The 22,995-nt window shown below is 52.5% G+C and overlaps 1 protein-coding gene across 1 annotated transcript in view; it reads left to right on the top strand.

The window, feature by feature from the left end:
* Positions 1 to 22,527, top strand: part of FAM222A (family with sequence similarity 222 member A) — a 96,885-nt gene extending 74,358 nt beyond the window's left edge. The window contains exon 3 of the mRNA XM_083407323.1: positions 19,277 to 22,527. Within this exon, the coding sequence (XP_083263449.1) occupies positions 19,277 to 20,565 (1,289 nt within the window). The 3' untranslated portion in view covers positions 20,566 to 22,527. The remainder of the gene's footprint in view (positions 1 to 19,276) is intronic.
* Positions 22,528 to 22,995: the final 468 nt, after the last annotated feature.

Raw genomic sequence — 22,995 nt, forward strand, 5'->3', positions numbered from 1 at the left:
CTGGCTATTTTCATGTAACTTGGGCAAAGTCTGCTTTAGTTCCCTAAGTTCCGAGGGTTTAATGGGACTCACCACGTATACCATAACTGGACGTCCCTGTGCATCAATACCCCCTGGGGTTTCACGGAGGGGGAAACTATCAATTGTCTTATCTTCCCTTCTTGGCCCAGCTGACTGGAAGGGCAGACTTTCCACATCTTTTACGAGTTGGCCCGCCTCCCTCTTCAAACGCGAATAACGGTTGTCGTTATAAGGGGGTGGAGATGGAGCAGACGGAGTGAGTGAAACGCCTGCCTCTCCCGACCACGAAGGGGCCAGCCACGAAGGGGACGACCTACACGACCTACGCCCAGGAGATGTACAGTCTGTTGAATCTTTACCAGTTTGTACTTCTCTGTCCCCCGGTCCGCCTTTGGCGTGTCTGGAGGGGAAGAGGGATTTTCCGGGTTCACTGGGGCTGCCGGGGCAGGAGCAGGGGGAGGTTGGGCTGAGGGTACTGTTCTCTCATCCTCCGAATCCTCCTCCTTTGTCCTTACCGGGTATTGTTTGGCCAAGGGAGGGGGGTCTGGTCCAAAAAACTTAACGTGGAACCAGACTTCCAAATAGGGTTTCTCACCCTCTTTCTTCTGCCTAATCAGATAGTACTGCAGTTGTTTCATCCAATATGTATCAGTCTCTCCTTCTGGGTTCCAATTATAACCTCCCTCAGGTCCTATTGGATATTGGGGCCAAACCACCCTGCAGAATTTAACCATCCTTACTTTGGTCAAGCCCCTAGTATACTGTCTCACCCCATCCTCATTCCATTCCAATAGGACCTGCCCTAAGGGACTATTCGGATCGATGGGATCCTGCTTTCCTCCATTAGACCCTTTTCTACACGTACTCTGTCCCTTGCCCATTGTTACAATGTCTCACAACCGCTCACTCACAGATTCACGCGGACTCGCCTGGCCGTTTCCCTCGCGGGACCACGGAACCGCAAGCTAATCCTCTCGTCAGGACTAGGTCCTGATCCACACTCACGCGTCCGTATGGAGCCTCTCTTTCACTCAGGAGACGAATCACTCACCCCCTCCTTCTTTCCAATCCCAAAGCTTACTCACCCAATGCAGTTCAGCGCCGTTTCCCACGACTAGTGAACAGGCGGGCGTCCCCGCTGGGTACTCACGGTCCCCGACCACGATATCTCTCCTTCTCAGTCTCGGATTCAGTTCCCTATATCAGGTTTCCGTCAATCAGCCCTCGTGAACCGTCACAGACACGCCCGGGTCGGGTTTCTCCGAAAAATCGGAGTGGCGCCTACCCGTTCACCGGGGGTCGCTGCACAGCTCGTCGAGGGCCCCACGTTGGAGCGCCAATTTGTGGTATATTGAACGTGGTCACCAAACAAGACAAGGAAACCTGGATATAAGGATAACCCTTTTATTTGCAACGCGTTTGCAAAGGCGGGCCCCCCCGCACTCAAGAGTACGAAGAGGCCCCGAGCAAGCTTCAGGTCGTGACTTTTGTTCCTATTGCTGCCGCCCCTCCCTTAGAGGCTTGGCTTACAATCTACCTATTGCAATTTAACACGATTCTAATACATAGACCAATCTACACTCACTATTTGGGTTTTTCCTAATATGGGAGCTATACATTCTGAAGCTCCTTGTGGTCTTTTGTGGTCTAACTGACAGGAAGCATGCTCAAGCTGCTGACTCTGCCTGCATACAGGGTCTTCTGTAAATTTCCACTGGGTTTGAGGCACAATTGATTACTCCTTCTCACAATAGCCATGTTCAAATATATGAAGGGATGTCACATGGAGGAGGGAGAAAGGTTGTTTTCTGCTGCTCCAGAGAAGCGGACACGGAGCAATGGATCCAAACTACAAGAAAGAAGATTCCACCTAAACATTAGGAAGAACTTCCTGACAGTAAGAGCTGTTCGACAGTGGAATTTGCTGCCAAGGAGTGTGGTGGAGTCTCCTTCTTTGGAGGTCTTTAAGCAGAGGCTTGACAACCATATGTCAGGAGTGCTCTGATGGTGTTTCCTGCTTGGCAGGGGGTTGGACTCGATGGCCCTTGTGGTCTCTTCCAACTCTATGATTCTATGATTCTATTCTATGATTCTAACTACTGTTCTCTATGTTCTGGTAACCTCTAGGTTAGATTACTGAAATGCATTATAAGTCAGGCTGAAGATGGTTCGGAAACTTCAGATGGTGCATAAATTCAGCGGCCAGGTTGCTCACCAGAGGAAGACGGTTTGAGCATCTTACACCGATCCTGGTCCAACTGCACTGGCTGCCAATTAGTTTCCGGGTCCAATTCAAAGTGCTGGTTTTTTGTTTTTTTATTAAAGATTTTTTTGATTTACAAAAGTGAGTGCAATGTCTCTCTCTCGTATATTCCCCCCCCCCATGTAACACTTTTACAAATCAGTTTCATTTGTTGAGACATTGGGAAGAAAAGGGGGAGATGGGTGGGGGTGGGGTCGGGTGGCGATGTTTCTATTTTACTTACTATATGTAGGGTTTGGTGTCAGCGTTGCTCTTGCAGGTTCTTTGCTGTTCACTTGTGTTCCTTTGGTGGTGAGAGGTTGGGGTTGGCCTATGGTGTGGTTGTTCATTTGTGGTTGGCTGTGGTGGTCTTTGTTTTCATGTGTGAGTGGGGTGCGTAGGTGTTTTGGATCAGGTTAGCCATATTGATTTGTATGCCGTTGGTGGATTTTTGTCATTGTCTTGTTGGGCTGTGTACGTGATAAAGGGGAGCCATACCGGGGTGAAGGTGTCTTTTTCTATTTGTCTCCATGTCAGTTCCAGTTTGTTGGTTAATTTTTCTAGTAGGGCTGTTTCCCATACTATTTGGTACCATTGGTCCATGCTTCCTCCTGACAGGTCTCTCCAGTGTCTGGCTATGATGCTGCTGGCTGCTGAGAGTAGGTGGGTTATGAGTTCTTTGTGGTGCAAGTGGGCATTATTGTCTTGGAAGATGTTTAGTAAGGCCAATTCTGGGGTGATTTCTAATACTTGTTTGGTTATTTTACTTATTTCTCGTATGGTTGTTGTCCAGAATAGTTGGGTTTTGGGGCACTCGCACCACATGTGGAGGTATGTGCCTGTGGAGGTGCACCGTCTCCAGCATTTTGGTGAAGTTTCTGGGTGTATTAGCGCTAGTTTTCTTGGTATTAGGTACCACCTGTAGGTGAGTTTCAGAGTGAGTTCAAAGTGCTGGTTTTGACCTATAAAGCCTCAGGACCGCAAAAGCTCAAGGACCGTCTCTCCCCATAGAAATCAACCCGGGCTCTGCAACCATCATCTGAGGCCCTTCTTTGTGTGCCGCCTCCATGAAAGGTCCGAAGGGTGGCAACATGAGAACGGGCCTTTTCTGCAGTGGCTCCCCATTGGTGGAATGCTCTCCCCAGGGAAGTTCGCCTGGTGCCTTCCCTACACAGGCATATTTTAGACATTCAACTGATTAACATTCTATGGTTTTTTAAAATGTTTTTGTGGGAGGGGGAGTTGTTGGTGTGGTTTTGGTTTTGTTTTACTAAGTTTTATCTGTTCTCATTTTGTGTTTTTTCTGTTGTGAACTGCCCTGGGATCTTTGGATAAAGGTGTAATACAAATTTAATATAACAACAATGAAGAAAAAGAAGAAGACCATGACTTTTTGGAATTTATTAACTGTCGTTTTGTAAGCTGCCCTGAGACCCTAACCAAGGAAGGACAGGGAACAGATTGAACAGATAATCCAAAAGGCAGCCCCTTCCCCACTGCTCCAGTCAGCCAGGGGTGCCAGCTCAGCAGCCAGGTATGTGAGGAGCAGTCAAGGAACAGAAACTGGTGCCCAGAGAATGAAGGGAGCTCCTCTCTTGGCACCATCTAGTCGCAGGTAGCTCATGAGAACAAGCCCCCTGCTTCTAACAACACCCGGCTCCTTTCACCCCCTGAGCCCCAATTAGCAAGATGCTTCTCTGTTTACTCTGGCAGTAGCCCAATTGCTCTGGTCCTTGAACACACAGATTATCCCAGAGTTTTAATTTCTGTCAAAGCAAGGTTGTCAGTGTGAGGCTGGGCTGAGATGGAGCCGTGGGCAGGGCTTCCTTGCCACTTGGTGTGTTCTCAGGAGGTTGGGAAGTTAGAATCATAGAATCATAGAGTTGGAAGAGACCACAAGGGCCATCGAGTGCAACCCCCTGCCAAGCAGGAAACACCATCAGAGCACTCTTGACATATGGTTGTCAAGCCTCTGCTTAAAGACCTCCAAAGAAGGAGACTCCACCACACTCCTTGGCAGCAAATTCCACTGTCGAACAGCTCTTACTGTCAGGAAGTTCTTCCTAATGTTTAGGTGGAATCTTCTTTCTTGTAGTTTGGATCCATTGCTCCGTGTCCGCTTCTCTGGAGCAGCAGAAAACAACCTTTCTCCCTCCTCTATGTGACATCCTTTTATATATTTGAACATGGCTATCATATCACCCCTTAACCTCCTCTTTCTTCTCCAGGCTAAACATGCCCAGCTCCCTTAGCCGTTCCTCATAAGGCATCGTTTCCAGGCCTTATGTTGCGTGAGAGAGTGAAGCAGCAGCCCTTCTTTGGAGGCCCCCATGCCAGCTTGTGGCTCTGGCGCCCGCTCTGGTCCTGCGAGGAGGAGGGAGGGAGGGTGATTGCCACCTCCCTCTATTTGCCTTGAGCCTAGCAGCTCTTAGCTGTCAGCATCCGGATGAGCCCTTGCTCCTTCGCTGTAGCTTGAGCTCCTTGGGAGCCAAATCGCAAGACAGGCTGACAGCTGAGCAGTGGGGGGACGGACCCCTTCCCTCCCCCTCCACAAGGGCCTCTGCAATCGAAGGGGCTCCACGATTAACCCTGCCTTGTTCTCCACTTTGTAACTAATTTTTGGCACATTTTTTTTAAAAAAGTATACGGTTAAAAACCAGGGTTAATTAGGCGCCCTGGCAGCTGGGCCTTGGCGGAGGCCATTGTGTGCCTGAATTTAACCGGAACTGGTTTCACAGCGTAGTCTGCTTTAATTGGTAACTGTTGTGAGTTTGGGCAGGCCGACTGCCGCCTCACGCAGGCCTAGCCAGCCTCCCAATTAGGGGCTTCCCCCTCCTCTCCCCACAGTAAGAATGCTTCTGTTGAGCCCCTGCGGGATGCCTTCCCTCCAGCCCTCTGCCGGTTAATCTGATATATACAATGGGCTGAAATTGGTGCGTCTCCTGGGAGCTGTACTCATTAGCCCTGACTCCTGTGATGTCACGGCATGTTCACTGCTGTTGGCGAAGGTTTCCTGGCTGCAGAATGTTACTCAGAGGCAAGGGCTGGGGGGGGGGAGGCACAGAGATGGAGGGTTTTGGAGGAGGGTGCGGGGAGCCTCTGCATTTTGCATCTTGAGTCCAAGTAATGTGCGTCTTGGCTGCTGGTCTGTGTAGTGTTAACCTTTTATTACGTAGCCCTAATATACTCCTCTTTCTGTTTTGGGCCAAGTGCTTTCTCTGCGTAAATGGTCGCTCCTGATAGATGCTTTCCCTGCAAGAATTTTGTTTCCCCTCAGTTCCGCTCAATGCCATCAGCTCCCACAGCAGCAGCTGCTTTTCCCCTGAATGGAGCTCCTTTTCTCCTTCACGTGGGTGAAGCCCACCAGGCAGTCATAACGATAAATAGCTGGCCGTATTTGTCCACGTCACTGAGGACAGATGTAGTCAACTCAGCGACACTTTCTGAGTCACTTCCAAAGCAATCGCTGATACGTTTTTTGGTTGGGAGAATACTTTTTGACATTGCTGAAAACGTTCCTGGAAAGTAGTGAGTCCTTGTTAGCTCAGCCCTTGTTATTGCTGCAAACCTCCTGGGCTGGGTCTTTGCAAGGGAGCTCCCAAGCATCCCTCTGGCCCCTGAGCATTCACCCCAGGGGAAGGAGGCTGCTGTGGGCATCAGCTCTTCCATGCATCTCTCTTCTGTGACAGGGCATGTGCTCGTCAACCTGTCCAGGATACATTGCAAGTTGTCTGCGCAATCTGTGGCTGACTTCACTTGTGATGGTTGGGCCACAGTCCTAAACAGGAGTCCTGGGGGCGCAGCAGTGCTTTTGAATGCCAGTTGACGGAACCCATAGTGGAGGAGGCGGCTCTTGTGCCCAGGTCTTGCTTGCGGGTTTCCCACAGAAGAAACCATTGTGGCCATTGTGAGAAGAGGGTGCTGGGCAAGATGGGCCCCCGTGGGCCTCATCCACCAGACTCTTCTCATGTTCTTCCTATTGCTGCTGCGTTGCTACTTGTGCTGTACAATGTGAGAGTGTTCCAGATTTTGTGGGGCAGGGGTCTTGCTTTTTATATTTTGCCCCTCCATTCCAAAGAATGTAGAGTTGCTTGGCTGGATCCAAAGAGAGATCTAGTGTACAGACCAGCATTTGGCCTCCTCAGAGAGCCAGCCAGATGAGGGGGCTGTGACAGCCACAGGCCTCTCCCATTGCTGGGTCTCCATTTCCTAGAGTTACCAGAATGGTGTGAGATGCAGTCACACACTTGTGTGAGTGTAAAGTTGGCCTTGGTGCACTTTGGGTGTGTGCATGGGGCTTGGCCTTCCCCCGCATTTAACCTTGACTTTGCCACCCTTCCTACAGCCCAGGGTGCCAAATGATGGTTGCACTCGATGACATCAAATAAACTCACAGTCCATGCCTTGTGTAGTTCAGACTAGATGTACCAAATTAGATGTTGACGGTCCATGGGCTGGCTTGGCATCCATCAGCTCTTCCCAGAACTTCCTTCACACACCCCAATCAAGTCCTAAGATTTATATCCCATTGCAATATTCCCAGATCTGGGCCTAAATCTGCCTCCGAGCCAGCCTGTTGGCCAATTTGCAGGGAGCAAAACACTCGCCTTGCTGCAGGCATAATCTCATAAGCCTCTGCTGCCATCCTAATGGCTTCTCCGGCCTGCCTGCAAACCGCTCTCCCTCCAGTATAGATTCGCAGAGTAATATAAAAAGCCATCGGATTATTACTGCAGGCGATAGGTTTTCCATTTACAGTAATAAAATACTGAGGAAACAAAACAATTTAAAATTCTAATAAAATTCAAAGCAAATCTTCAGCAGCTGAGATGATTCAATTATTTAGCTGTTATTGAATGCGAAGATGGGGGATAGGGAACAGGTTGTGGGATTGGGAGATGGGAAGGGAGGACTGCTGGTTTGGGGTTTGTTGTCCTGGGCAGTGTCTTCTGTGCCAAATAAAAAGCAAGGTCAATCCAGGGAGCCAGCAGCCAGTCGTGAGAGGTGAGCAGCGTGGGAGGCTGGGGCAGAGGCCACAAAGGTGTGCCATTGGCTTTTCTGCAGGGAAAGGTCAAAGCATTTTGAGGCTTTAACCTCTTCTGGAGAAACAAAAGAACAGCTTTCCCCAACAATGGCACCCTTCTGCTCTTTGGCACTACATCTCCCCTCGGTTGTGCTGTCTGCGGCTGATGAGAGTTTCAGTGCACAAGAGCTGCAGGCGTCTAAACCCAGTTTCCTTTATCCATAGATTCATTCATTCATTCACTGCATTTCTGCCCCACCTTTTTCTCCGAGGAGCTCAAGGTGTGTGCATGGTTCTCTTCCTCCCATTTAATCCCCACACAACCCTGTGAGGTAGGTTGGGCTGAGAGAGATAGTGACTGGCCAGGTTCGCCCAGTGAGCTTCAGAGCTGAGTGGGGATTTGGACCCAGGCCCTAGCCTGGCAATCACACCACCCCTGGCTCTCAAACCAGCGGGTAGTGAGAGGAGTTTTGCCCACCTGCAGAATGTTAGAATTCAGAGCCACCCAGTGGAACTGATGGGCCCTGGCTCAGGACAGACGACAGGAAGGACCCCTTTGTGGGGCTCACATAACATTGCAGGGGGTTGGTCTAGACGACCCTTTGGGTCCCTTCTGACTCTCCAGTTCCAACTTTACAAAACATAGGACCCGTGGGGTGCAGCAGTTGAGGGTGCTGGGCCAGGGAGACCGGGGTTCAGCCCCCCACCCTGAGCCACCTTGGGCCGCTCACTGCCTCTCCGATTAACTTACCTCACAGGATGGTTTTGAGGATAAGGAAGGAAAAGACCCATGGATGCCGCCTTGAGCTCCTTGGAAGAACAGACGGAATATAAATGTCTTGCTGAATAAAGCTGCAGCCACACGTTGTGGTGGCTGTTAGTGTTGGGTGTGTTCACAGTGAAGTTGTCTGTGGCTTGGGGGCCATTTCACAGTGCTCCCCCACTTTTCCTCACACCAGCAGGGCTTCATTGGTGTCAGATTCACCACACCAGGAGGCATTGACAGGCCAGGGCTGACTCTGCCCCAGGCCTGCTTGTCGCCATCAGAAACGCATGATGCCCAAATGCACCTTCGCTCTCCCCAAACATCCAAGAGATCTCTCGATGCCTCGTACTTCCAGGCGGGGAGGAGTGTGAGGTTGTTGAGTGGCTCAAGGGAGAGAGGAGGCCAAGTTCCCTGAAAGAAGGGCTACAAGAAGGGGGGGGGCTCCCATTATGCACACACTCAGGTAGGAGCACACAGCCCAAACCCTCAGCCCCACAGAAGGTTTTCACAAAGGTCTTTGCAACTTGGCTGGTGACCCTGTCCAGCACCTGAGTTTTATAAAAAAAAGAACAGGGTTTGCGTGCATCTCGGACAAAGTCGTTTGAACTCAGATTAAGAGCCCTGCCCTGGAAACGCAGCGGGTGCCCAGTAAACGGCTGGGGGAGCACAGCCTTGGGGGGCTTCAGAAGAGAAGTTCAGTGACTGTTTAACAAATGGCACCAGCAAAATGACTTTTCTGCCTAAATTTGGCTGCTGAAACGAAGAAGGCAAACCAGGTGCAGGTTTTTGTGTGAAAGGGCTCCGAGCTCAGTTCCGTTCCAGTGTTGCAAACCCTTTGCTCAGAGGCAGCCTTTTCTTCCCTTCTCACTGGTCTGTGATCAGTAGGTTTTGGGATCTGGCAAGACAGAAGTGGGCTCAGCCCTGCCCTGCCCAATCCAGATTTCTCCCCCCGGGTACAGCGTTTTCCAGGCCATAAGACTGTAGAGTTGGAAGGGACCCCAGAGTCATCTAGCCCACCCCCCTGCCATGGCGTTTCTGCAGCCCCTCTGCCCGGACGCAGCCTTGGCTTAGTCAGCGCTCAGCGGAGCAGATGGCAGCAGCCTCCACGGAGGAGCACCTGGTGCCTGGGCAGAGAAGGGCTTGGCTGTGCAGCCGCTGACAGCTCCGCTTGCAAGGGGAGAGGGGTGAGGGAAAGGGCAGGCCGTTGGTGCTGGCAACCGCGGCTGCGTGTCAAGGCGAGGCTGCCTTTGCATGACGGGTGACGGGGTGATTGGGGAGAGTAATTACGGCCCGTTAGAAAGCAGTAATTACTGCAGGGAGGGAGAGGCGCTTGCCAGCGGAGTGCAGGAGTGCGCCAGGAACCCTCTCGGAAATTGGTAGCTCTATAATTTTCCCAGTGGGGGTTCGCTGCGTCACCCTGAGATGTGACAACACATGGAATTTGCAGCTTGTCACAGCGAGCCCAACTGGTGTTCAGGCAGTGACACAGCCTCTCTCCCTCACCCCCCCCCCACCACCACCACCCTTGATCTGGGAGTGACCTTCCAGGGGCTGCTTGGTGCGTTTCCTGTGCTTGACTCGCGGTGGCAGAAGGCTGGCACCCAGTCTGGCTTGTGCCAGGGCAGGTGGGCACTGCAGCCCATCCACAAAAGGGCATCGGTTGCTGCATTGGGTGCAGGAGAGGAGCTTCCTGGGAGTCTGTGCCTGTAGTTTAAGGAGTCAGGAGCAGGTGGAGCCCCTTGTGCATGTGTGGGGAGAGCTTGGGTGTCCCCTCGGGAGCAACTGACGGTCAGAGGGGCAGCCCTTCAGTGCCCTTCTCAGTACTGTATCCCTCCCTCCTGAAGGCTAGGGAAAAGCAAGCTAAATTATGCAAGTCAGTAAAGAACTATGGAATAAATTATGCAAAATCAGAGGAATTAAAGACATAATTTATTCAGGGTCAAAGGGTTCAGCTCTTTTTGGCCCAGGATTTGGATAGCCTGGGAGTAGAATGTTAATAGCTTTTAGCCTGGGCGACTCACGACCCCAGCTTGAAATCCCATTGAAGTCAACCGGGATTTGAAAAGAGGGAATAAGTGCACAGAAGAGATTGCATCGTTCACAGATTCCTAAGAGCTGGAGGGGGGGGGACACCATCTAGTCTGATCTGAAACAGACACAGAATAATCTTCACAATCCAGGCGCCAAACAGGGAGCCATGCACCCCAGTGAATGATGCCTGCAGAGCAAATGAACCCAAGCTGCTTGTTTGGGGAGTCCAGGCACTGCGGCTGTTGCTCACCAGCATTGTGACACAGAGCAGGAGTTAGCGGTTTGTGCAATTCCTGCCTCTGCAATGGGCAGGTCGCGGTGGCCGCAGCCGGTCTCTCCTCCTCCGTGCTGGGGAGGCTACCTGCCCTCCTCTGGCTGTGGGGCTCAGAAGCGCTGGGACAGCACAGCTGGATCCTGCAGGGCACCACGGAGCTTGACCTTGCGGGCACTCGCCCCGCTGCCCCCACCTCCAGACGGGAACCTTTCCCGCCAGCCCTCTCACTGGGAGCCATTTTCATTAGGGATTCTGTGAGTGTCACCAGTTAATTAGCATCATGTTAATTGAGTATTTGCCATGCTTCTTCCTCCAAGGACAGCCGCGCTAGCATGGAGGGGAATGCAGATGTGCCGTCCAGAGGGTGGTTGGGGTGGCAGCCGACCTTGTCCTCCTCTAGCCCTGGGTCCTGGCAGCAGCCAGACCACAGGGCAGACCCCCATCCGAGCACTGCCCTTGGGTAGTCCATAGTGTGGCAGGGCATTCCTGCAGGGTGAGCTCTTGGGAGAGATCATACAGAGATCTTGGCTCCTCTGGAAGATGTTTAGGGCTCCTGGGGCTCTAGGCAATGTTGTTTGCTCTGCCCAACAGAGCAGGGATACTGAGGCATAACAACTTCGTTAGACTATGGAACTCCCTCCCACAGGAAGTGGGGATGGCCACCAACTTGGTTGGCTTTGAAAGAGGATTAGGCAAAAATCACGGAGGAGGAGAGGGCTCTATTAGCCAGGGTGGTCGTGGTTTGCTTCCAGGGTCCTAGGCAGTTGCTGGAAGCCATGGGAGGCGAGAGTGTTGCTCTTGCTTGCAGGATTCCCATAGAGGATGGGCTGCTGGCCTCATCCAGCAGGTGCTCTTCTGATGTTCAGGCCAGGGGCCCACCAACTCCAGCATCCTGTTCTCAAAGGTGCCTAAGGGAAGCCTGCAAAGAGGACCCAGGCACAAGAGCGCTCTCCCCTCCGGCACTGCTGCCTCTGACGATGGAGGCAGAACATAGCCATTGTGGCCAGTAGCCCAGAATCCAAACAAGCACCGAGTGCATGTCGGGAAAGTGCAGAATGCAATTGCCTGAGAATCTCCACTTGCCTTACCTGAAGAGAACACAGTTCCTGCCCTTTTAGGGGTTGGGAAGGTTTGCTTGGATGCCTGTGGGCAATGCCTGCTGAGACAGAAGGGGGGCAGCAGTCAAGGGGTGGGACTTCACTGCCATGCGTTCCTCCTCCCATGGGATGGCGGCAGCGGCATCCTGCTACTGCTAATTGTTGCTTGTAATTATCTTTGTACCCTTAATGTGCATTGTGACAAGAAGACCTCAAGGAGGTTACTGTGTTTGGATTTTGACATTGGAAAAGCAGTCGAGAGATGGGAGGAGACGAGGTCAGGAGGAGGGTTCGAGTTCAGCGCAGTGGTGCATGCTTAAGATTATTTGCAAATAAGGGATGCAAGATGGCAACCTTCTCCAGCCAGGTGCCCCCCCAGATGTCGGCCCCAGCCAATCTGACCATGCTCCCACCGTGAGGACTTTGGCATGTGCCCACAGGAGCTAACTCCTAGGGGCTGAGGTCCCTTCACCCCCCCCCCCAAATTGAGGGGGGAGCCACCCCCCAGTTAATAGGCATTGCCATTCAAATGGTGTGCGTGTGACGTGTCATATTATGTGGGTTAGCTTACCTAAACACCCCCCCCCCAATATTTTATTCAAGCTGGCACCCTGTGTGTGTCCAAAGACTTCAAGGAAAAGGTGGCTTGGAGGATGAGAGGGAGGTGGAACTGGCCAGCCGTCATCTCTGATCAGATCAGCCTCTCTTTCCTGCTCTCTGGCCCTCCCTACCACAGTCCACAAGCACATGGGCTGGTGTGGTGCAGTCCTGGGAAAGGCCAGGGTTCAAATCCACCCTCAGCCGTGAAGCCCATGGGCCTCTCTCAGCCTGAGCTACTTTGTTGTGCAGATAAAATAGGGGGGGTGGACCATGTACCTAGAGCACCCTGAGCTTCTTGGAAGCAATTAAGAAGCAAGTACCGTATTTTTCGCCCCATAGGACGCACTTTTTCCCCTCCAAAAATGAAGGGGAAATGTGCGTGCGTCCTATGGGGCGAATGCAGGCTTTCGCTGAAGCCGGGAGAGCGAGAGGCATCGGTGCGCACCGACCCCTCTCGCTCTCCAGGCTTCAGGAAGCTATACGCCAGCCTTGCAAGCCCTGTGGGAGTTCCCATGGGCTCACAAGGCTTGCGGGCAGCAGCCTGCCGCCCGAAGCACGGGGAACCCTCCGGAGGACTCCCCGTGCTTCGGGCGAGTGTCCGCAAGCCTTGCGCGCCCAACGGGAGGTCCCGCCGAGCGCGCGAGGCTTGGGGCGGCAGCCTCCCGCCCGAAGCACAGGGAGCCCTCCGGAGGACTCCCCGTGCTTCGGGCGCGTGTCTGCAAGCCTTGCGCGCCCGACGGGAGGTCCCGCCGAGCGCGCGAGGCTTGGGGCGGCAGCCTCCCGCCCGAAGCACAGGGAGCCCTCCAGAGGACTCCCCGTGCTTCAGGCGCGTGTCCGCAAGCCTTGCGCGCCCGACGGGAGGTCCCGCCGAGCGCGCGAGGCTTGGGGCGGCAGCCTCCCGCCCGAAGCACGGGGAGCCCTCCGAAGGACTCCCCGTGCTTCGGGGGCGTGTCCGCAAGCCTTGCGCGCCCGACGGGAGGTCCCGCCGAGCGCGCGAGGCTTGGGGCGGCAGCCTCCCGCCCGAAGCACGGGGAGCCCTCCGAAGGACTCCCCGTGCTTCGGGGGCGTGTCCGCAAGCCTTGCGCGCCCGACGGGAGGTCCCGCCTAGCGCGCGAGGCTTGGGGAGGCAGCCTGCCGCCCAAAGCACGGGGAGCCCTCTGGAGGACTCCCCGTGTTTTGGGCGAGTGTCCGCAAGCCTTGCGCACCCGACGGGAGGTCCCGCCGAGCGCGCGAGGCTTGGGGCGGCAGCCTCCCGCCCGAAGCACGGGGAGCCCTCCAGAGGACTCCCCGTGCTTCGGGGGCGTGTCCGCAAGCCTTGCGCGCCCGACGGGAGGTCCCGCCTAGCGCGCGAGGCTTGGGGCGGCAGCCTCCCGCCCAAAGCACGGGGAGCCCTCCAGAGGGGTCCCCTTGCTTCTGGCGGGTGTCCGCAAGGCTTGGGGCGGCAGCCGCAGCTGAGGGGGGGAAATAAATTTTTTTTATTCATTTCCCCCCCCAAAAAAAACGAGATGCGTCCTATGGGCCGGTGCGCCCTATAGGACGAAAAATACGGTATTTCTTTGGCCTGCCTCTGTGGGGCTCCTCTGGGAGGCCTCCCTTCCCCATCGGCCTGTGTTGTGTCTGCAGCCGCAGAACCTGCCCAGCCTAGACAGACAGACAGGTTATTTTCCTCCCTAAGTGATAGACTTAGCTGGGCCTTTGGGGTAGACTATTGACGAGATATTGGCAGCCAAGGATCAAGTGGCAGCTGGATGTCCTGGGCTATATTTGTCTTGCTGGCTCGTGATGCGGCCGTAATCCTCACAGAGAGCGGTCAGGGTGAAGACACCAAGACGTGTCTTGCCTTGGAGGCCTCCAAAGACTCCGAGGGTCACTGGCTCCGTTCCCAAAGGCAGGTGCGGCTGGGCGGGCCAAGGGGCAGGCGTCGGCTCCCGGCTTTGGAGGGGCCCTTGAGCAAAATGCTCAGCTTCCTCTGCAGCAGATGCCTGGCCATGCCAACCCTTGGCGCCAGCCCTGCAAGGTGGGCCCCTCAGCAGCTGTCCAGGTGCTGCAAGCGGCTCTCCCACGAAATCATATAATCCTAGACCGGTGGAGTTGGAAGAGAGAGACCCCACGGCTCATCTGTTCCAACTATTTGTCTTGAGCATAAGGCACTGATAATGAGGAAGGCCGTCTCTGAATATGGGCGACGTGTTCACTTATCACGGTTAATAACAGACCCCTCCTCCAAGAAAGAGGTCCGCCTCTCCTCTTTTGAGAGGGGCCACTGGATGCCTCTGCTCACAAGCAAGTCGTAGGGTCATCAGACATTCCTTGCTATTCCTCCCAGAACCTGGTGCTCTTATTTATCTATCTATTTCGGAAGATTAATGCACTTAAAGCCATTTCCAAAGAGAATAAAACAAGAAAATTAGCAGTAAAAACAAAACATTTGAAAGAGAGAATCAGCAATAAACTAAAAATAGATTAAAAGATACATCAGCATTCTACATGTCTGGGTGGGTTTATCTAAACAAGGATGTTATTTAGCAGGCTCCGAAAAGAGTTCAGCGAAGGCAGGGAGTCCCAATGTGTGTGGCTGCTGCCACACTAGAAGACTGATTTCTAACAAATTGGGAGCGTGTGTTATGTGGCAGCTCAGATCAAAGTGGGCATATTCGGGGAAAGGCAATCTTGCAGGTAAACTGATCCCCAGTTGTTAAGGGCTTCACATAATATATGTTTATTGGTTTTTTTCAAAATGGCAACAAACAATAACAAAGAAGCAGAGGACAAGGACTGTGTGGAGCACATTATCGAAGTTGGAATAAAGTGAACAGAAGGTTCAGGACACTTGTGCAGACGTCATAATAAAATAGATTCTGCTAAGGGACATTGGGCTGCCCTGCATGATGACATTTGCTGAGAGAAACACAGTGGAAATGTGTCCCTGTTAATTCTCTTCAACCTCCAAGCGGTTTTCAGTACAGTCAACCATGGTATCCTTCTGGAGCGGCTCTCCAAACTAGGGGTGGCTGGCATCGCTTTGTGGTGGTTCCAGTCCTACTTGGGTGGTTGTTCCCAGACGGTGTGACTTGGGGAATGCTTTTCAGCCCCGTGGAACCTTCAATTTAGGGTTCCGCAGGGCTCACTCCTATCCCCCATGTTGTTTAACTTCTACATGAAACCGCTGGGTGGGGTTATCCGGAGGTTTGGAGTACGTTGTCAGCAGTATGCTGATGACACTCAGCTCTGTTTCTCCTTTACATCTGCAGTGGAAGTGCTGGACTGGATGAGAGCCAACAAAGGGAAGCTCAATCCAGATAAGACTGAGTCGCTGTTAGTGGGTGGTTCCCTAGACCAGATGGCTTGGAGGTCACTTGCTCTTGATGGGGTTACCCTCCCTCTGAAGGAGCAGGTTCGTAGCTTGAGGGCTCAGGTGGCCTCAGTGGCCCGAAGTGCCTTCCATCAGCTTTGGCTGGTGGCCCAGCTGTGCCCCTATCTGGACAGGGACAGCCTAACTACTGTTCTCTGTGTTCTGGTAACCTCTAGGTTAGATTACTGAAATGCGTAGGGCTGCCTCTGAAGACGGTTCGGAAACTTCAGATGGTGCATAAATTCAGCGGCCAGGTTGCTCACCAGAGGAAGACGGTTTGAGCATCTTACACCGATCCTGGTCCAACTGCACTGGCTACCAATTAGTTTCCGGGTCCAATTCAAAGTGCTGGTTTTGACCTATAAAGCCTTAAACAGCTCAGGACTGCAAGACCTCAAGGACCGTCTCCCTCCATATAACCGACCTGGACCCTGAGATCCTCCTCCTCCACAAGAGGTCCGGAGGGTGGCAACACGAGAACGGGACCTTTTCTGCAGTGGCTCCCTGCTTGTGAAATGCTCTCCCCAGGGAGACTCTGGCGCCTTCATTATACATCTTTAGGTGCCAGACAGAAATGTTCCTCTTCAACCAGGGCTTTGGCCAATTAATATTCTACAGCCTTTTAAATGTGTTATGGGAGCGGGGGTTATTGGGTTGTTGTTGTTGTTGTTCTTCTTCTTCTTCTTATTATTATTATTATTTATATTACGTATTTTGTGGGTTTTTTATCTTGTAACTTTATGGCTGGACAGTTTCTCCTTATATGCTTCTGCGCATGGCAGTGCAGACCTAGCAGCTTCTTGCGAACAAGGATGGGGTATTATTGTTATCTTATTTTATTTATTTATATCCTGCCTTGTTCCCAACGGACTCAAGGCGGCTTATAGATAAAATCAAAACAGCTGGAAAAAACCACACAGGAATAGAATTAAAACTATATACACATGATCTATTAAAACACTACAAATCATAACAATAGAAACATTGCAGCACCAATCCTTTCCTTAAAAACAGCCTAATCCTGAAAGTCTGTTGAAATAAGAAAGTCTTATTCCACAAGGAGGGAGCCAGTCAAACCTCTCCAAGGAGGGAGCTCCAAAGTCAGGGAGCAGCCACCACCGAGAAGGCCGTCTCCTCTTTCAGTCACTTTCAGTGGCCAGGGCAGTTAATCCTGGGTCCAGGGCCAGAGATGGGTTTCTTAGTACAGAAGGGTCCCCAGGGTTTTATGCAGGAGCCTTTGATACTCAGGGGATGCAAAATGGATGTGCAGAGCACTGAGCTGCCACCCTATTCCAGGGACACCAGGAATTTATGTCATGCTTTAGAGCCTCTTCCCCCCTCCCTGGTGCTTTACAGATATGTTTGTCTCCTGTCAACACTTCCCTGCTGGCTGGGGCTGAGGAGATGTTGGTGCAAACCATCTTGGAGACGTGGCATTTGAGAAAGCCACTTAAAGTCCATGCTTCTGAGATGTTGCCAGCCAGAGCTTGAAGGCAGCAACTTTCCCCTGCTTTGATATCCCTGGCGCCTGGTTTTTCTGAGGTGGGCTGCCTCGGAAGCAGAAGGCTTTATCCTTTGTTATCACAACTCATAGCTCTTGAGAGACCAAGAAGGCTGATCCTTCCCAAAGGATCCTGGGACAGTTGGCTGTGTAGATCAGTGGTGCCCAAAGAGGGTGGTGGGATTACCGGGGGGGTGTGTGCTAAGAGGCAAGAGGGTGGCAGGGGGCACTGGAGGTGTAAAAGTTCATCAGTTTTCTTGATGTAGTTTCCATTGGATTTTCAGCAAATCCTTAGCGGGTTGTGCAGGCCACTGTTCTGAACAGGGGCTTTTTGTAGGATAGGGGGTGCTGGGGAGGAGTTTATGGAACCAGAAGCACGGGGGGGGGCTGGGGGGAAGGGAACCACTGGTTCAAATGCAGCCGTGGATCTAGCTCATTCTTAGCTCTCCAGGTTAAAATGGGTGAGCATTTGGACACCCCCCCCCACCTATTTGGGCTTCCTGGTTTTCCTGGCTGTGGCAGCAGGACACAGCTAGGGCGGGTCTGCCGTCCTCAGACCAACAGCAGGACGTGGCATCACCCTGCGTGAAAAATGTGTGCTTGTCCACGTGCGCTTCGCTTGAGCAGCTGCCCCTCCCCCAGTCCATTAATCGCAGGCTTCCATTAAAACCCACCGCAGCAGGTCGTTTGAGAAGCGAGGCGAATGGGTTCACTGGCCATTTCCCCATTACATTAATGTTATGGGCTTTTTACAGGTGTCTTAAATAGACATTGTTATTAACGAGTCTATTAAGTCAATTAAAACCCAGTCCTTTGAGCTGGATTTAATGTAGCCACTGGGAGAGATTGGGGGGAGGGGGCTAGAGGTATTTTTGGTTTCCTGCCATGGTGTAAGGAGCAGCCGGCCATTGTAGTTTCTTTCTGCTCCTCTGCTGCCTGCCTTCCTTTCTTTCTTTCTTTCTTTCTTTCTTTCTTTCTTTCTTTCTTTCTTTCTTTGTCGTGTCTCACATCCGTCTCTGGAGATACGCCTCTCCATTCCTGGGAACCAACTTTTCATTTTCATCATTATTATTACTGTTCTATATTGCATATATATCGCACCTTTTTCTCCAAGGAGCTCAGGGTGGCTTGCATAGCACTCCCCTCCTCGATCCCCATAAAAACCCTGTGAGGTTGGTTAGGCGAAGAGGCCAAGCAAGGATTTGAACACATGGATCATGGAATACGAACCTGCTTTTAAAACCCTCCGGCCTCTTGTGCCCGCGGGAGGGAGCCGGGGGCCGAGGCAGAGCAGCAGCACAGGCCAGGAGGCCGGTGTGTCCCTCAGGTCTGCCTCCCTCCCTTGGCGAGCAGGAGACGGTCGAAGCGCCGAGAAAGACTTGGCATGTTGTTTTTAAATGACTTGGTAGCAGCTCTCCCCTTTTTTCCGCCCTCTCTCAGAGGCAGCCTTTTCAAACACCTAATTTATTCCATCTATTAGATAGATTTTGTAGATTTAATCATTTTCACAGTTGGTGGCTCATTGGATACTCAAGATAAACTCCAAATGAAAGTATAATGGGAACGACAAATGAGTTTTTGCACCAGAAATAGCAGAAACTTGCTCAAGAAGGGAGTTTGAGAGGAGCAAAATATATATAATTTCTCCTTCCGCCCCCCCCCCCCCTTCTTGGCGCTGCCTTTTGCTGACTACAGTAGGTTACCACAGTTAATTTCGCCAGTTTTGTTCATCTGTAAAATTGCATAAAAGTGACATTTTTGTGCTCATTATAAGAAGTGCTGATTTATAGCTGGTAAATGGAATCCCCCTCCCTTTTGTGTGTGTGTGGAGCTCTCATAGTAGCGTAAAGCACCCATGAAATTGCTTGTATAATGTAGTTTAAATCCAATCTCCGAGAGAGATTCCCCCCCTCCCCCCTCCTTGGCTAAGGAGATGTTTCCTCTCCCCACACCAAGTTTATTTAGGCTGCTTGGAGAACGGGGGCTGGCCTGGTCTTCAGAAGGACGGATCTGCCGTATATGTAATACAAAAAGGGCAAAGGACATTAAAAGTATCTGGAGGTTTCAGTCCTTCCTGAAGTCACAAATTAGGCACAATCTTCTCCATTATCCCAGATTGAGGGGCACCAGCGTAAGATTTTGGGCTGTTTCCAGCTGAGTTGCAATAACTGTTTGAACTGATTCTTCTGACAATATGTTGACATTGGTATCATCCGAAAATATTTGGCAACATTAATTTTTGACAAGCAATAGTTGGTTTACGGAGAGAATAAACCAATTTTGAAGGTGTTTTTTTAAAAAGCAGTTTATTCGCGAAATAAATAGGCGAATGCCCACTTAACGCTGCTGCCTGCCTTTTTGTGTCCTAGGTGAAGTCATGGCTCCCCTGCATTCCCCGCGATACCCCAGCCCAGCTGAACTGGACGCCTACGCGCAGAAAGTGGCCAACAGCCCCCTCACCATCAAGATCTTCCCCGCCAACATCAGGGTCCCACAGCACAAGCACCTTAACCGGACAGTGAACGGGTACGACACGACGGGGCAGCGCTACAGCCCCTACCCTGTGCACGCCAGCGGCTACCAGGGACTGCTGGCCATCGTGAAGGCTTCCTCCTCCTCCTCCAGCAAAGGCGTGGTGAAGAGCACGGAGGGCAAGCGGACTAAGATGTCCCCTGCCCACGTGGCCGTTGCCCCCTACCCTGTGACGAGCACTTTAGCCCCAGGCCCCTCCTGCGCAGCGCAGCTGGGCTACCACAGCAGCCAGAAGCAGATGGAGGCCCCCGCGGCCCCCAACGTCACGGTAGCCACCTCGACGATCCCGCACGCTGGCAGGAGCCTGGCGCTGCCCCAGTCCAACCTGCCCTCCATCCAGAACATCATTTTCCAGATCAATCAGCAATGCCAGGCGCAGGCCAGCCAGCCACTGTGCCAAGGGGTAGTGGTAGCCAACCCCAGCCCCGCCAAGCACGGCGCCGCCGCCGCCGCCGGATTTGCCACCATGGCGACGGTGGGTGCAGCCGTGGCGTACGCGGGTGCCGTGCTGCCCGACTGCCGCAAGGGAGCTGAGCTGGTGGCAGGCTCCCACCCGGGTGGTGGGCACCTTGGTGCCAAGGCCAGCCTCTACCCCGACGGCATGGACTACCTGCTCTGGCAGCAGCAGAAGCCGCAGCAGCAGCAGCAGCAGCTACGCATGTACAGTGCGGGCAGCGGGGGTGGGGGCGCCGTCAGCAAGTCCCCTGAGGTGTGCGCCGGGGTCCTGCGTGCCTATCCCATGACGGGCCCGGCCGACAAGGTGAGCTCGTCCCCGTTGAACTGCGTGGGCATGCACGGGAACTTCTCAGTGGGGCAGTACTTTGCTCCCCCCTGGAACAGCATCCTGGTCACCCCCAACAGCGACTGCTACAACCCCCCGGAGCTGGCCAACGGGCACCGCGAGCTGGGCGTCCAGCCCTCGGACGGGCTGCCCAGCTTGCCCAGCAAGACGCTCTGCAATACCTCTGTCCTCAGCAGCAGCCTGCAGTCGCTGGAGTATCTCATCAACGACATCCACCCTCCGTGCATCAAGGAGCAGATGCTGGGCAAGGGCTACGAGACGGTCTCCGTGCCGCGGCTCCTGGACCACCAGCACGCCCACATCCGCCTGCCCGTCTACAGATAGGAGCCGCCGGCACTCTGCTCTGAACCTGGAGGGCAAACCGCTTCAGCTAGGGACCCCCCTTTCCCCCTGCTTTGCCCTCCCCAGCACCGCCAGGGCCCAGACGGCCGCGGCAAGCAGGGGCCCCGAGGAACGCAGGCAGAGGCAGGCAGCAGCATCCAGAGACTCGCTGGGATCATAGAGCTTCGGTTGTGCAACCGGCTGCCCTGGGATGGAGGAAATTGCTTGTCTATATAGCTCAGAAGTTTTTGTTTCTCTTTCTTCAGAATGTGAACAGGGAGGTGCTGTCCAATTTTGCTGCTAATCCAGGGAGAGAAGGCTTCGCTCTGTGTGTGTGTGTGTGTGTGTGTGTGTGTGTGAGAGAGAGAGAGAGAGAGAGAGAGAGAGAGAGAGAGAGAGAAAGAGAGAAGGGGCGTGTGAGTATGAGTCTGTGACCAGTTGGATTTGCATGTGGAGGGGTCCCTTTCCCCTCTCCCAGAAAGAAGTTTCTGTCCTGTGCTGAGTTCAAGTGGGAGCTTTACGTGCATCACGGTAAGGGGGTGGGCGGGAGTGGATCGAGCCCCTTCCCCCGCCTGCTCCTAGGCATCCAGGTGGCTTAGTTGTGTAGCTTTGCCTACTTTCTAGTTGAAGTCTGTAACTTGCACTGTTTCGATTTAAAGCTAATAATTGGGGAAAGGTGTGAAGCCTATTTAAGGAAGGAAGAAGAAAACACTTGGAAAAAACTTGAAGCGACTTTTTTGTTTTGTTTTAGTTGAATCTACTGTACATTTCTGCGTTTGGCTGCTACACAACGGAGTCCCTCCGCCCTATGTCAGCATAGCCCTAGGTGATTTTTTAAAATTAAAACCTTACATTTTATTGTTATTGTTATTAATATTAATATTATTTTAACGGCAATATTGCATTGCCTGTTTTTGTCTGGGAAGCCAGCCTATTCAGCCAGGAAGTTGTGCTAGAAAGAATGAGAGGCCATATTGGAAGGATTGTCGTCCCGTCCCCCCGCCCTCCCCCCGTTGGCCGTTCATTTTGACTATTTCTGTCTCTTTCAAGCCCACCTGTGTTGCACCTGCCTGCGGATGCACAATTTGAAAGGGCAGAGTCCAGGAAAGAAACTAATTTACCTCTGAAATGTCACAAGCAGAAGACTTGCTCCATTTTTGTTTCTCCCAAAAAGTTAATGGGATCGGACCCACAAGGGCCCATGTGACGTCATGCAATAGGTCCCCCTGCAGCTTGGCTTGTGGCGCGTGGTTTTTGCATTAGGCTGGACCCAGGTCTAAATCAGGTCAGAAGCGTGGCTGGGCGGCGGGACAAGTGGGGTTCGTAAATGATTTCAGAAGAATTGGAGGTGAGCGTAGATTTCTCCTCAGCCCAGCCAGTGTCATGTCCATTACACAACAACTCCTCGCCTCCACCTGCTCTGATCACGTTGCAGGAGGGTTCTCAGGCAACACATGCGGTTTCGTTGTTGGCCGGGTCTACTGTTGGAGAGGCAGGTTGCAGCTGAGAGGAGTAGGACTAGTCCCATTGAAGGCATCCAGTGTGTTGTGTTTAGTTTTCCTTTCCAGCATATTATAATTTGCTTACTTTAATTTCCTTTTTTAAAAAAAGAATTCTCCAGAAATTTTCCTTCTGCTCTTGTCATTCAACCCATGTAATTTATGTTTTAATAAGTTTTATTCAAGGGACCTGCTTTGCGGGACTCACAGAGGAGTTTCCTCCCTCCCCTCCCCACTGTTTAAAAGAAGGAAAAAATAAGAGTGGCCCAAAAGGGGTTGTGCTCTGAATATAGAGGTACTGTGTCCTTAACCACCTGTTCCAGCACTAAGTGCATTTACAAATCTCTGAGAATGTGTTTTTTATATGAAAAAGTGACCATTATATTCTACTGTGAGAAGTGCATTGTGCACTATATTGTTTTAAAAATGAGAGAAAACAAAAAGTTGGAAAAAAAACAGCAAACGATGTCTCTGGATGTTGTCTTTCTTTTTTCTCTACCCCCCCCTACCCACCCCACCACCACCACCAAAAAGAAAATTAAACCTGGGCTTTCACTGGCTGTTTGGTTCTGGAATTTGCTTGTATACCTTTTGCTCTCCCTTCCTGTTCTTCAGTGGGTGGGGGGAGGAAGCAGGGCAAGTCACACGGAGGGGGGGGACCCCCTTGGCCCCCCTGGTGGGTGCGCCCCTGGCCACATGGAGTTCCTCCGCCCACAAAGGAAGTTTCCCACCCATTTCAGCAGAAGAAGCAGGCCTGCCTGGGTCTCCCTAGACGCACTTGGTGCTTGAGGAAGCATTGGGGAGCCCCACAGCCTCACCAAAGCACACGTGGGTCCCCAGATGGGGAGCAGACCGCTTCTGCCCTTACTGACCGCAGGGGAGAGCCGGATCACCCCAAGGAAGGGGGCTGAGGATGGATCCTCTGTCAAACTTC

Source organism: Podarcis tiliguerta, assembly GCF_965153285.1.
Source record: "Podarcis tiliguerta genome assembly, chromosome: 13".
Classification (NCBI taxonomy): Eukaryota; Metazoa; Chordata; class Lepidosauria; order Squamata; family Lacertidae; genus Podarcis; species Podarcis tiliguerta.